Source organism: Pleurodeles waltl, chromosome 3_1 (genome assembly GCF_031143425.1).
Source record: "Pleurodeles waltl isolate 20211129_DDA chromosome 3_1, aPleWal1.hap1.20221129, whole genome shotgun sequence".
Taxonomy (NCBI): domain Eukaryota; kingdom Metazoa; phylum Chordata; class Amphibia; order Caudata; family Salamandridae; genus Pleurodeles; species Pleurodeles waltl.
In genome coordinates, this window is record NC_090440.1 from 1,699,129,661 (window position 1) to 1,699,142,206 (window position 12,546).

The window sequence follows — 12,546 nt, forward strand, 5'->3', positions numbered from 1 at the left end:
GAGTACAGCAGTTGTGTGTTCCATTCCCGTCAAAATGAGTCCATCAACGAGTCTTCTTGTGGAAACTCAAAAAAGCAAAATTATTGACACTGCACATTCCTTGGCGGTGAAAAGATTCAGCCAAGGTTCATCCCACTGCTGAAAGACACCTTGGGTCCTCTCGGGATGCAGAGACCACTAGTAATGGATCAGACAAAGAATTCTCAGTTCACCTGTTCTGGCATCCACAGCCACTGCTATGCGATTTGTGATCACCAAGATGCTCTGGTACTCCAACCATTTCCACAGAAATGGAAGCCTCCTGCCACATGACCTACTCCACTCTGCTCTGCTTGTTAAAGTATCATATAGCAATAGTGGACCCTTACAACAGCCTCCCATTGATGGATGGGAGGAAAGCCTTCATAACCAACGGAATGGCCTGTAGCTCCAGGGTCCTCTAATCTCCACCTACACCAGATGCTCTCTCCAGACAAGCAGTGATGTTTCAATCAAGACAGCCGTCATCTCTGGGTTTGGGAAGGTAGAGGGGCCTACAATGGACCAATTGCAATCTAGCAGCAACTCCTTTGCAAATCTCAAGAGGTCTCCTCTGAGGCAGAAATAGTGTAGAAAAGGCTGCTTGGATGCTGGGTCCATTGGAACTAAAATATCCATTGCACAGCACACACGTGCCACCTAGCATAATTGATGAGGAAGATGTACAAGGCCAGGAACCCGAAAAAGCCTCAGAGCCACACTCACCGTGATTCAGGACTGATACTGAAACATCTGGATTACAGCTTGAATGTCCTGGAATCGTTGCTGTGGAGGCAAAGCCCTGAACTCCACTGTGCCCAGGATTGCTCCAGTTTAAGGAAGACTCTGAGAAGGAATCAGGTGAGCATTCAGCTCATTTATAGTGAACCCCAAAGATGTCAAGAGTTCTGTTGTCATCCAGCTGTGGTCAAGCTGACCGCGGCAAGCCCTCCTTCAGCAGCCAGTTGCTGAGGTACAGGAATATATGTATTCCTGACCTCCGAAGAGGAGTAGCAATCAACACCATCACTTTTATATTCTGGTGTTGAAGGGATAGCTGATGGGGTGGAGAGAAAAGGCAGAGCATAGCTGTTTAGAACAATCTGTAAGAACCACCTACTGGACGTGCTAGATCGCCAACTCGGGAGGAAGTGCTGAATCCTGCTCCCCTCAATTTGAGCATGAGTCACTAAGGCCAGACTTAAGTAGTTTATTGGCCTTTGCTCAAGGGGAGGAGACCGCGGCAGACTGATGTCCCTTCTAGCCTACATGCTGACAGCCAGATCCATTAGGGAGGCCAGTGCATCACCGGAGAAGCCAGTGGATCTCAACCACACGTCTTTGAACAACACTGGTGGCCTGTGAAGACTAAATATTTAGCTCCGCCCTGCCCATCATGTATTGTCTATGCCAAAAAGACCCTAGGATCTCGGAGGACCACGGGTAAGATCTCGCTGCCCATGTCCCAAACGGCATGCAGGTAGCAGCCCAGCAGGCAAAATCCGAAGATGGCCCACCGCTACGGTCTAGCAGAAAAAACATGTGCTTGCTGATCAAGGCCTGCATAATAAGGCTCTTTTTGTAGTGGAGTAATTTAAGAAAATCCAGGTCACCAGGCACTGGTCTATGACGCTTTGCCACCTGTCTATTCACAGGCAGGCGAGAACACAGTTTTGACTAAGTAGCCATCAGAGTATCTGTGAGGGCATCGAAAGAAGGAAGTGAGCACTTAGACCATGCTGGCCCAGGCTACAGAATTTTCTGTCAGAACATTTGATTTGTCCTCAGTGAAGAGTAGGTGCAAGTCTAGTTCCACAGCTGCCCTCCAAACTACCACTGCCAGTGATGCACACTCTTCCATTGGTGTCCCATTTGACGAGTCAAGCTTTGTTTCGGGAGAAGTATCAGGACCACTGGTGACCTGTAAACCATGGTATAAGGCATCATCAGTATAATGAAGGGAGCAAGCCTTAGAAGCACAGGGTTAGAGTCAGGCTATGCAACAAAAGGATGTGCCTTTCTAATTTTGCAGTGTGCATGAGTCGGTCTTGGGTCGGTGTTGACTCAAGATCCAACAGTGGTGTCTGCATCGGCAATGGGGGTAGATTATACATTTATATCTGTGTCGGAATGTGCCCAATAACAGGTCTCAATGCGACATACTGTGCTAGGGAGGGCCCAGTCCACAGTAAACTTACTGAAGGCCACTACAGTTTCAAGGGGTTCAAAGATACTCCAGAGAGAGCAGAAGTACACAGAACATTTTCTGTTTGGGCTCTTTGAAGATCTTAATTTGTGCAGGGCCGACAATGGCACAGGAAATTTGAGGAATGTTGGGACCAAATGGGGAATCAGTTCCATGGTCAGAGACTTTGATGGTGTGTGACTGACATGACATTATGACAGCCCGGCCCCTTCTAGAGTCAGAGTGCTGGGCTGGGGTCAAGCACAGTTTCGTAATCTGATGCATGTATTTAGACTTGAACTTACTGAAGGATTTGGAGCGTGAAGTCAAATGGTAACAGGATCAGCACCAAGACCAAGAGAGAGCAAATCCAGGCCCACAATGTGTAGTGGGACCTATGCAAAGGTTCCAACGTATTATTGTGTTTGGCACAAACAACGTCACCTTTCAGTCTTAGAGCACCTTCAGACACATGACTTAGAGTTGTGTCCCAAGCTAAACCACAAAAGACACACCTTCTGCAGGTCCTTGTCCAACATCTGCTTCCAGCAGTTGTGACATGGCTTTAACCCTGTTGTTTTTGGTGGTGTTACTGTCCCCTATCACACTGTGAAATCGTTTAGGAAGTTGCCTGAAAACTTGCAAAGCTCTGGATCCAAATCGAAAGGCATGGAAAGAAAGAAACTGATGTCAAAGTGCTGAGGTGGCGATTTTATGTAGCTCTGCTTTGCCACTTTGGGGATAGTAAGGAGCTGCAGGACATCACTTAGAGGTGTGCGGGAGCACTGCTATGGAAAAAATCTCCATCTCCAGTCTGGCTCATTGTGAAATTTAGAAATCTGCTGTTAGAAATATCCATCAGAATGGGACCGGTTTGCAATCCATGTATTGACATTTATTTTGTATTGATCAAAATTCACAGGATAAAAATGGAGGTACTCTTTAGCAACTGGAATAACAGTGAGGTAAATAGAACCTAGCAGCTTACCCTGAACCTAATTGAGGATTAACTTCTCAGGACTACTCTGTTGTAAATTAAGAGCTCTGAAGCTAGGGTGGGAGAACCTGTGTAGGGCTTGGCCCAGACCCTGAGCAGTATATCAGTGACAGCTTTATTCAAAGGGAGTAAGGCTCCTGAGGGGAACAAGCCAGATTGAAGCAGCTCTGTTAAGACACTTGTCTTGACCTCAACTGTGGGCAGCTGAAGGTTCAGGACCTTATCCGCATTCTGGAACACCACAGCAAATACAGCCCTCTTCTCAGTAGCCACTGCAGAAGGAGAAAGAAAGCCAGTGTCTGGTGAGGTGTCCAGACCACTGAACGTAATGGCCATAGGATCCTTAGATCCTCTCCATTCAAGCTCCTCACAGAGCCCTTTCAACGAAATAGGGCTCTATCTCCAATTCAGTCCGCTTGGGCACGGTTGGTGTCTGTGTCACACAACGCTGGTGAATCTCCGTATTGGAGTCAGGAATCACAATGCAGTCAGTGATGCCTGGAACAGCACCACTGGAACAGTCCCCAGAAGAGGCTGCCAAGTCACGGCTGGGGCTGATCTGGATCCACCAACAAACCCAGAGGGCCTGATTGGCGGGGAGGGCAAACCCACCCGCGGATTTTAAGTTGGAGTTCTTCACAAACCAATGGGGTCCAAAAGTGCTCCAGAGGGGTAATCCGCACAAAAATGAGGTCCTTGGCTTCATAAAATTCTTGAAGTTGGGTGAGGGTCACTCTTGCTCAGGAAAACTCAGGTAAGTGGGACGTGGACCATGTGTCAGGTGCAGGCGCCACAGAGACCTAGGAGTTAAGCCTGGACTTGTGGTGACATTCCCGCACCTAGTTCGATGAAGGGGGCCGATGTGGAATAATTGAACACTGTTTCGACTTCTTGAACTTCTTCTTGCGGGACTGATCTGGAGAAGTGCAGGATGACATAGATGACCAGCGCAGATGACTCTGAGAGCAGTCGCAGAACCTCTTTCGAGAACACTACTTCAGGCGGTTTGGAGTAGCATGGTATGTGGCCACAAGTTTCATGGTCCACTCGCAGATGGCCTTCAGACTGATAGCCCTGCAATCCGCGCAGGCCGTGGAGTCGTGATACCATTCCAGGCACCACAGACACACGCAGAGGGGGTCTGTTACAGGCATTTTACTTTTTGCCTGTTATGGGGACGGACCACAAGGCTTGAAACTTGGCAGTTTCTTCAGAAATGTATTCCAGTAACAAAGGAGAAAAGGCACTCTGGTTGAATTCAACAAAATGGTCAAAAAGTTCAGTTAAAAAATGACTGAGGGCAGCTTGTTCAGACACGTGCTGATGACACAGAAGGGAAAGAACTGAGGTCAGCACGCTGGGAAGGCGCCTTGTATATCACGTCTGGCATGGACAAAGCCACATGGAGCCAAATGACACCACCTATGGGCTGACAACGGAGTCCTAAAAAAATTCCAGATCCAGCTTCGATGCCACGGGAATACTCAAAGGTAAAGATCCTGCGGCCAGAAATCTCTATCCGATCACTATGTAAGGAAGCCTGGGTTTTCCACGTCATTGGTGTGCTCACACTTAACAGAGGATGATGCATCCCAAAATCATTTTGCAAGACTGTCTGCTGCCCTGCTTCCTGTTCTCGCACCTACAGTGAGATGATAGAACCCATATGTGTAAGACCCATTGGGAGGGCAGAGGCACTATAGTGCTGAGTGGGGTATGTCTAAATGTAGTACTTCAATGACAAGAACAAGTAAGGGGCACTAAATCCTGATAGGTTATCTAGAAGCTTTTGACACAGTAATGGTCCTTTCAAGTTTATTTAGCTATGCCTCGGTGTTTGTAGTTCCCTACTGCATAAGCAAGGTCAGTTTGGGAGAGAAAACAGGCTTGGGCACCAAACTTAATGAGGCCCATATTTGCAAATCAGGGCAACTTTAAACTTGTAAAGACAGACAGAGCAGGGCAGAGGAGACTGCATGCATTTTTTATTTGCTGCAGTCAATGTTTGTGTTCCCACAGGCCCACAAACAGCCAAACAAACTGTCCACACACAGACCTGTGAGACCAGCCTTTCGGGCAATGCCTGACTATCCTATAGCCAGTCAACCCTCTACATAAGGGACATTTGGTTTGTTGTTATCAACTACCCAACAAAGGAACACACTTTCATAAGCAAGAGTCAATGTTTACCTCTGATGACCAAGTCACTCACAGGTATTTTTTTTAAAGCTTAAAATGTATGATACTCAATATGGTTGTAGGACCCTCTCTCACAAAGGCTGTAAAAGCACCCCAGACTCAGGAAACTCTTGGGCTCACTGCCTCCTTGGGTTGCTGTCAACGACTCAAATTTAGGTATCTTGGGTCGGTAAGTGAGGGGTGTTCTATGGAACAAGAGTCTACAGCAACAATAAGGAAAATGTCACTTACCCAGTGTACATCTGTTCGTGGCATGAGACGCTGCAGATTCACATGCTGTGCATTATCCTGCCATCTAGTGTTGGGCTTGGAGTGTTACAAGTTGTTTTTGTTCGAATAAGTCTTTTTTCGAGTCATGGGACCGAGTGACTCCTCCCTTTTGGCTCCATTGCGCATGGGTGTCGACTCCATCTTAGATTGTTTTCCCCGCAGAGGGTGAGGTAGGAGTTGTGAGTATACTAGAGGTGCCCATGCAATGGAGTAGTAATGTATGTATCTAATGTCTATTAAAATAATATATATATATTTTTTAACATATTTACAATTCTCATGCAACTAAAAACGGCTACAGGGGAGGTGGGAGGGCGCATGTGAATCTGCAGAGTCTCATGCCACGAACAGATGTACACTGGGTAAGTGACATTTTCCGTTCGGTGGCATGTGTAACTGCAGATACACATGCTGTGCATAGACTACTAAGCTGTTATCTCCCCAAAAAGCGGTGGTTTAGCCTGTAGGAGTTGAAGTTGTCTGAAATAATGTTCTTAATACAGCCTGTCCTACCGTGGCTTGTTGTGTTGCTAACACGTCTACACAGTAATGCTTAGTAAATGTATGAGGCGTAGACCAAGTGGCTGCATTACAAATTTCTGTTATTGGTATATTCCCAAGAAAAGCCATTGTGGCGCCCTTCTTTCTAGTGGAATGTGCCCTTGGTGTAATAGGTAATTCTCTTTTTGCTTTAATGTAGCAAGTTTGAATACATTTAACTATCCATCTGGCGATGCCTTGTTTGGATATAGGGTTACCTGCATGAGGTTTTTGGAAAGCTACAAACAATTGTTTTGTTTTACGAAACTGTTTCGTTCTGTCAATGTAATACATTAGTGCTCTTTTTATGTCTAATGTATGCAAAGCCCTTTCAGCTACTGGGTCTGGTTGTGGAAAGAAGACTGGGAGTTCCACAGTTTGGTTTAGATGGAATGGATGATATGACCTTTGGTAAGAATTTTGGATTTGTACGGAGAACCACTTTATGTATTTGTATAAAGGGTTCTTGAATAGTAAATGCTTGTATTTCACTCACTCTTCTAAGTGATGTGATAGCTATTAGAAAGGCTACTTTCCAAGTCAGATATTGAATTTGACAAGAATGCATGGGTTCAAATGGTGGGCCCATGAGTCGTGTTAATACAATATTAAGGTTCCACAAAGGTACTGGTGGTGTCCTTGGGGGTATGATTCTTTTTAGTCCCTCCATAAATGCTTTAATTACTGTGATTCTAAAAAGTGATGTTGTATGTGTAATCTGCAGATAGGTAGATATTGCAGTGAGATAGATCTTAATGGAAGAGAATGCTAGATTAGACTTTTGTAAGTGTAATAAATAGCTTACAATGTCCTTTGTGGAGGCATGTAGTGGTTGAATTTGATTAGTGTGGCAGTAGTAAACAAATTTTTTCCATTTGTTTGCGTAACAATGTCTTGTTGTAGGTTTTCTCGCTTGTTTAATGACCTCCATACACTCTTGTGTAAGATTTAAATGTCCGAATTCTAAGACTTCAGGAGCCAGATTGCTAGATTGAGCGATGCTGGATTCGGGTGTCTGATCTGTTGTTTGTGTTGTGTTAACAGATCTGGTCTGTTTAGTAGTTTGATGTGGGGTACTACTGATAAGTCCAACAGTGTTGTGTACCACGGTTGGCGAGCCCAGGTTGGTGCTATGAGTATTAGTTTGAGTTTGTTTTGACTTAATTTGTTGACCAGATAAGGAATGAGTGGGAGAGGGGGGAAATGCGTAAGCAAATATTCCTGACCAACTGATCCATAGTGCATTGCCCTTGGACTGAGGGTGTGGGTACCTGGACGCGAAGTTTTGGAATTTTGCGTTTTCTTTTGTTGCGAATAGGTCTACGTTTGGTGTTCCCCAACAGTGGAAGTAATCCTGTAAGATCTGGGGATGTATTTCCTATTTGTGAGTTTGCTGGTGATCTCGACTGAGATTGTCGGCTAACTGATTCTGAATGCCTGGTATGTATTGTGCTATTAGGCGAATGTGGTTGTGAATTGCCCAATGCCAAATCTTTTGTGCTAAGAGACACAGTTGTGGCGAGTGTGTCCCCCCTTGTTTGTTGAGATAGTACATTGTTGTCATGTAGTCTGTCTTGACAAGAATGTGTTTGTAGGCTACTAGTGGTTGAACCGCTTTTAGTGCTAGAAAAAACGCTAGCCGTTCGAAATGATTTATGTGAAGTTGTTTTTGTTGGTTGTCCCATTGACCCTGTATGCTGCGATTGTTGAGGTGTGCTCCCCAACCCACCATGGAAGCATCTGTTGAGATAACAGATTGAGGTACTGGGTCTTGGAATGGCCGCCCTTTGTTTAAATTTATAGGGTTCCACCATTGAAGCGAGGAGTGTGTTTGGCGGTCTATCAACACTAGACCTTGAAGTTGACCCTGTGCTTGTGTCCATTGTTTTGCTAGGCACTGTTGTAAGGGCCGCATGTGTAATCTTGCATTTGGGACAATGGCTATGCATGAGGACATCATGCCTAGAAGTTTCATTACAAACCTTACCGTGTAGTGTTGGTTCGGTTGTATGCTTGATCTTACATTTTGGAACGATTGGACTCTTTGTGGACTTGGAGTGGCAATTGCCCTTTGTGTGTTGAGTGTTGCTCCCAAGTATTGTTGTATTTGGGATGGTTGCAGATGTGATTTCTGGTAATTTATAGAGAACCCCAGTTTGTGTAGAGTTTCTATGACGTATTGCATGTGAAGAAGACAATGTTGTTGAGTGTTGGTTTTTATTAGCCAGTCGTCTAAATATGGGAATACGTGCATGTGCTGTCTCCTTATGTGAGCGGCTACTACTGCTAGGCATTTTGTGAATACCCTTGGGGCTGTTGTTATTCCGAACGGTAGCACTTTGAATTGATAGTGTATGCCGTGCATTACAAACCTTATGTATTTTCTGTGAGAAGGATGGATGGGTATGTGGAAATACGCATCCTTGAGATCCAATGTTGTCATGTATTCCTCCTTTTTTAATAAGGGAACTACGTCTTGAAGTGTTACCATGTGGAAGTGGTCTGATTTGATGAAGAGATTCAGTGTTCTGAGATCTAAGAAAGGTCTTAACGTTTTGTCCTTTTTTGGAATCAAGAAATATAGGGAGTAGACGCCTGTTCCTGTTTGATGATTGGGATACGAGCTCTATTGCTTGTTTTTGTAGTAGTGCTTGGACCTCTATTTGTAATAGGTCTAAGTGTTGTTGGGACAGTCTGTGCATTTTAGGTGGCACATCTGGCGGGAATCTTGTGAATTCTATGCAATAACCATGTTGGATAATTGATAGGACCCATGTGTCTGTGGTAATATGTGTCCAGTTTTGGTAGTATGTGGTTAGCCTCCCCCGACTGGTGACAAGAGTTGGGGTGTTGTGACAATGAAGTCACTGCTTGGTCTGGCTTGGTTTGGTTGTTTGGAATTTTCCCCTTCCTCTTGGGAATTGTCCTCTATAGGAACCCACAAAACCCTCCCCTTTGGTATTGTGCCTGATAGGTGGGTCTGGTTTGAGAGGTGGAAGGCTCGGATGTTTGTTGCCGAAAACCTTCTCTGAATTGTGGTTTTCTAAAGGTGCCTCTTACTTGTGGGGAATAGAGCGTGCCCATGGCTTTGGCCGTGTCCGTGTCTTTTTTCATTTTTTCAATGGCTGTATCGACTTCCGGCCCAAACAACTGTTGTTGATTAAACGGCATATTTAACACCGCTTGTTGAATCTCTGGCTTGAATCCAGAACTTCTCAGCCATGCGTTTCTGCGAATGGTCACAGCCGTGTTGACAGTCCGTGCTGCCGTGTCTGCTGAGTCTATTGCGGACCTTATCTGGTTATTAAATATGGCCTGGCCCTCTTCCACTACTCGCTGGGCACGTTTTTGGTGTTCTTTGGGCAAGTGCTGTATGATGTCTTGCATCTCGTCCCAGTGTGCCCTGTCGTAGCGTGCAAGTAGGGCTTGTGAATTTGCTATTCGCCAATGATTGGCTGCTTGTGCTGCCACTCGCTTGCCCGCTGCGTCGAATTTTCTACTTTCTTTGTCTGGTGGTGGAGCGTCTCCTGACGATTGAGAGTTTGCTCTTTTTCTTGCCGCCCCTACAACCACTGAGTCCGGTGTGAGTTGCTGTGTTATGAACACAGGATCTGTTGGGGGAGGTTTGTACTTTTTCTCAACTCTAGGCGTGATAGCTCTTCCCTTTACAGGCTCCTGGAAGACCTGTTGCGCGTGCTTGAGCATGCCCGGAAGCATCGGCAGACTCTGAAAGGAAGCTTGGGTGGATGCCAGAGTATTAAAAAGGAAATCATCCTCCACTGGCTGTGTGCATTGCTACGTTGTGGAACGTAGCTGCCCTGGATAGTACCTGCGTATATGCAGTACTGTCTTCTGGTGGTGACGGCTTTGTTGGATAACATTCTGGACTGTTATCCAATACTGGTGCATCATATAAATCCCATGCATCAGCATCATCCTGTGTCATCCCAGTATGTGTGGGTGACTGCATTATAGGTGTTCCCACTGGTGACAGTTGTGGTGAGTGTGGTGGGGACGGTTGTGGTGAGAACATTGGTGGTGGAGATTTGTCTCTAACCACTTTTGCCTTAGGTTGCAGTTCTGTCACCTGAAATGCAAGTTTCCTTTTTGATTTGAGTGGAGGTAAAGTTTGTATTTTTCCAGTCTCTTTTTGGATATGTAACCTCCTTTGTGTATGGTCAGGTTCTTCCATACCTAACTCTTGCTCGAATCAATGTCTTTCCTTGAGTTGGCTGGAAAGTCCTTGCTCCTCTGTATAAGAGCTTCTTTTCGGCTCCGAGGCCGCTTTTTTCGGTACCGAGGTTTCTGTTGTTACAGTCTTTTTCGGTTCAGAGGAGATTTTCCGTGGTTTGGTCGATTGGAACTCTCGGTATCGAGATCTTTCGGTGCCGGCTTCTCGACCGGAGTCGGAAGTCTTCGGCAATTCTTTGGCCTTTTTCGGTGCCGATGTTTCGTCATCTTCCTTTCGGTGGGTTGAGCCATGGCCTGTTGGCGGTGGCATCCCCATGGACTTAAATGTTTTGGTGTGACCCTGAGTTTTGGACGGGGCAGGTTTACTCACGTCGAGCTGTTCTTTCGGTTTCGACGCCATTTGTAGTCTTCTTGCGTGTCAATCCCTCAAGGTCTTTTTCGATCAGAACGCTCGGCAAGCTTCGCAAGTATCCTCTCTGTGTTCGGGTGATAAACACAGATTACAGACCCAGTGCTGGTCTGTATAAGGATACTTTGCGTGACACTTAGGACAGAAACGAAAGGGAGTCCGGTCCATTAGTCTGGGACAACAGGTGTGGTCGGGCCGACCAGGCCTCGGTGAAGAGTGGAAGCCCCGAAGGGCCGCCGAAGCGGTCTTGATGTTGGTGCCGATACACTAACACTAACCCGGTACCGAGTGATAAAAATACCGTCGAATTTTCGATATTTAGCTAACTTTCCCGATTCCATATACGGAGCGAAGAGGAACACGTCCGAGCCAGATGGCAGAAAGAAAACAATCTAAGATGGAGTCGACGCCCATGCGCAATGGAGCCAAAAGGGAGGAGTCACTCGGTCCTGTGACTCAAAAAAAGACTTCTTCGAACAAAAACAACTTGTAACACTCCGAGCCCAACACTAGATGGCAGGATATTGCACAGCATGTGCATCTGCAGCTACACATGCCACAGAACATAAGGATTCAGACACCCTGCATAACACCACTCATGAAAGCAGCAACTAACTGCCAGGGACCAAGTAACAAACGTCAGCTGCCTCTAGAAAATTGATGTGTGGATCACACAGGCTACAAGACAAGTGACAAGCCACAAATTAGCAGACAAATAATCTATGAGAAGCCACACAAAGAAGACACTGACTCTGTGAAAGATCTAGAATATGAAACTATACATTAATGTTGGATCACAAAATACATGAGAAGTAAGTTTTTAAGGACCATGGAACATAAGACAAATAAATAAAAAAAACAACAGCAGAACAGAAGATAATGATTCTTTGACACGTAAGAAAATAAGGCACAGAACATGTGACTGACTGCACTACATTAAGGAAGAAATCAGCAACAGATGAAGGACTACAGACAAGAAATCTAAAAGAAACAATGGATTACCAGACACAATCTTAATAACTATCGGTTTTATAACATGCTTCATTCCGCTCAAAGCTATCTCATTTAGTTCACACGCTGGCAAACCAAAGAATACTTGCTACAGATGGAGTGCCAAACTGCAACCAGAAGTCAGACAGCTAAATTCATATGAATCAAATATATAGAACAGAATTAATCAGAAAGACTTATGATTCGTAGTACAGATTAGTGGCTGCACACTCACTGCTATGAAAAACAAAATTACCTGGTAAACACTGTATCGGAGATCTCCCAATGTCTTGCTCTGATCAATGGTGAAGTCCAGTATGCTGTCCGTCCTAGTTGAAGCTGGGTGGAGAGCACCACCATCATAAATATAATGGTTGCCCAGGTGCAGCTGTAACTCCAAAAGAGTGATCTCTGTGACAGGCTCAGCCCTTCGACATGCAGAAAGAAAGAAAACATGAATGTCCAAATTCAAAGGACTTAGCAACAACATTAATAATGTGGGTACTCTTCTGGGAGATCCTGATGGTTTTCCTCAGCCATTCTTGCTCTAATGCTGCTCCCTCCTCTTCATATCTTGCAGCAGAGGCTCCTGCTTTTACTATATTAGCTCCTCTGCTCAATCTGCATTCATCATCTATGTCCCTCTTCCTTCAGAAGTTCTTAATAATGCTGCTTCTTTCCTCTCTCATCGCCATTGTTCCCTCAGTCATTCCTGTTATTCCTCCTCCCACCATTTTTCTCCCAAGT

At 45.4% G+C, this 12,546-nt stretch overlaps 1 protein-coding gene across 2 annotated transcripts in view; it reads right to left on the reverse strand.

Moving 5' to 3' along the window:
- USP40 (ubiquitin specific peptidase 40) overlaps positions 1–12,546 on the reverse strand; it is a 570,914-nt gene that overhangs the window by 328,801 nt on the left and 229,567 nt on the right. For both annotated transcript variants that reach the window (XM_069225530.1, XM_069225531.1), the window contains one exon: positions 12,056–12,227. In XM_069225530.1, the coding sequence (XP_069081631.1) occupies positions 12,056–12,227 (172 nt within the window). The remainder of the gene's footprint in view (positions 1–12,055; positions 12,228–12,546) is intronic.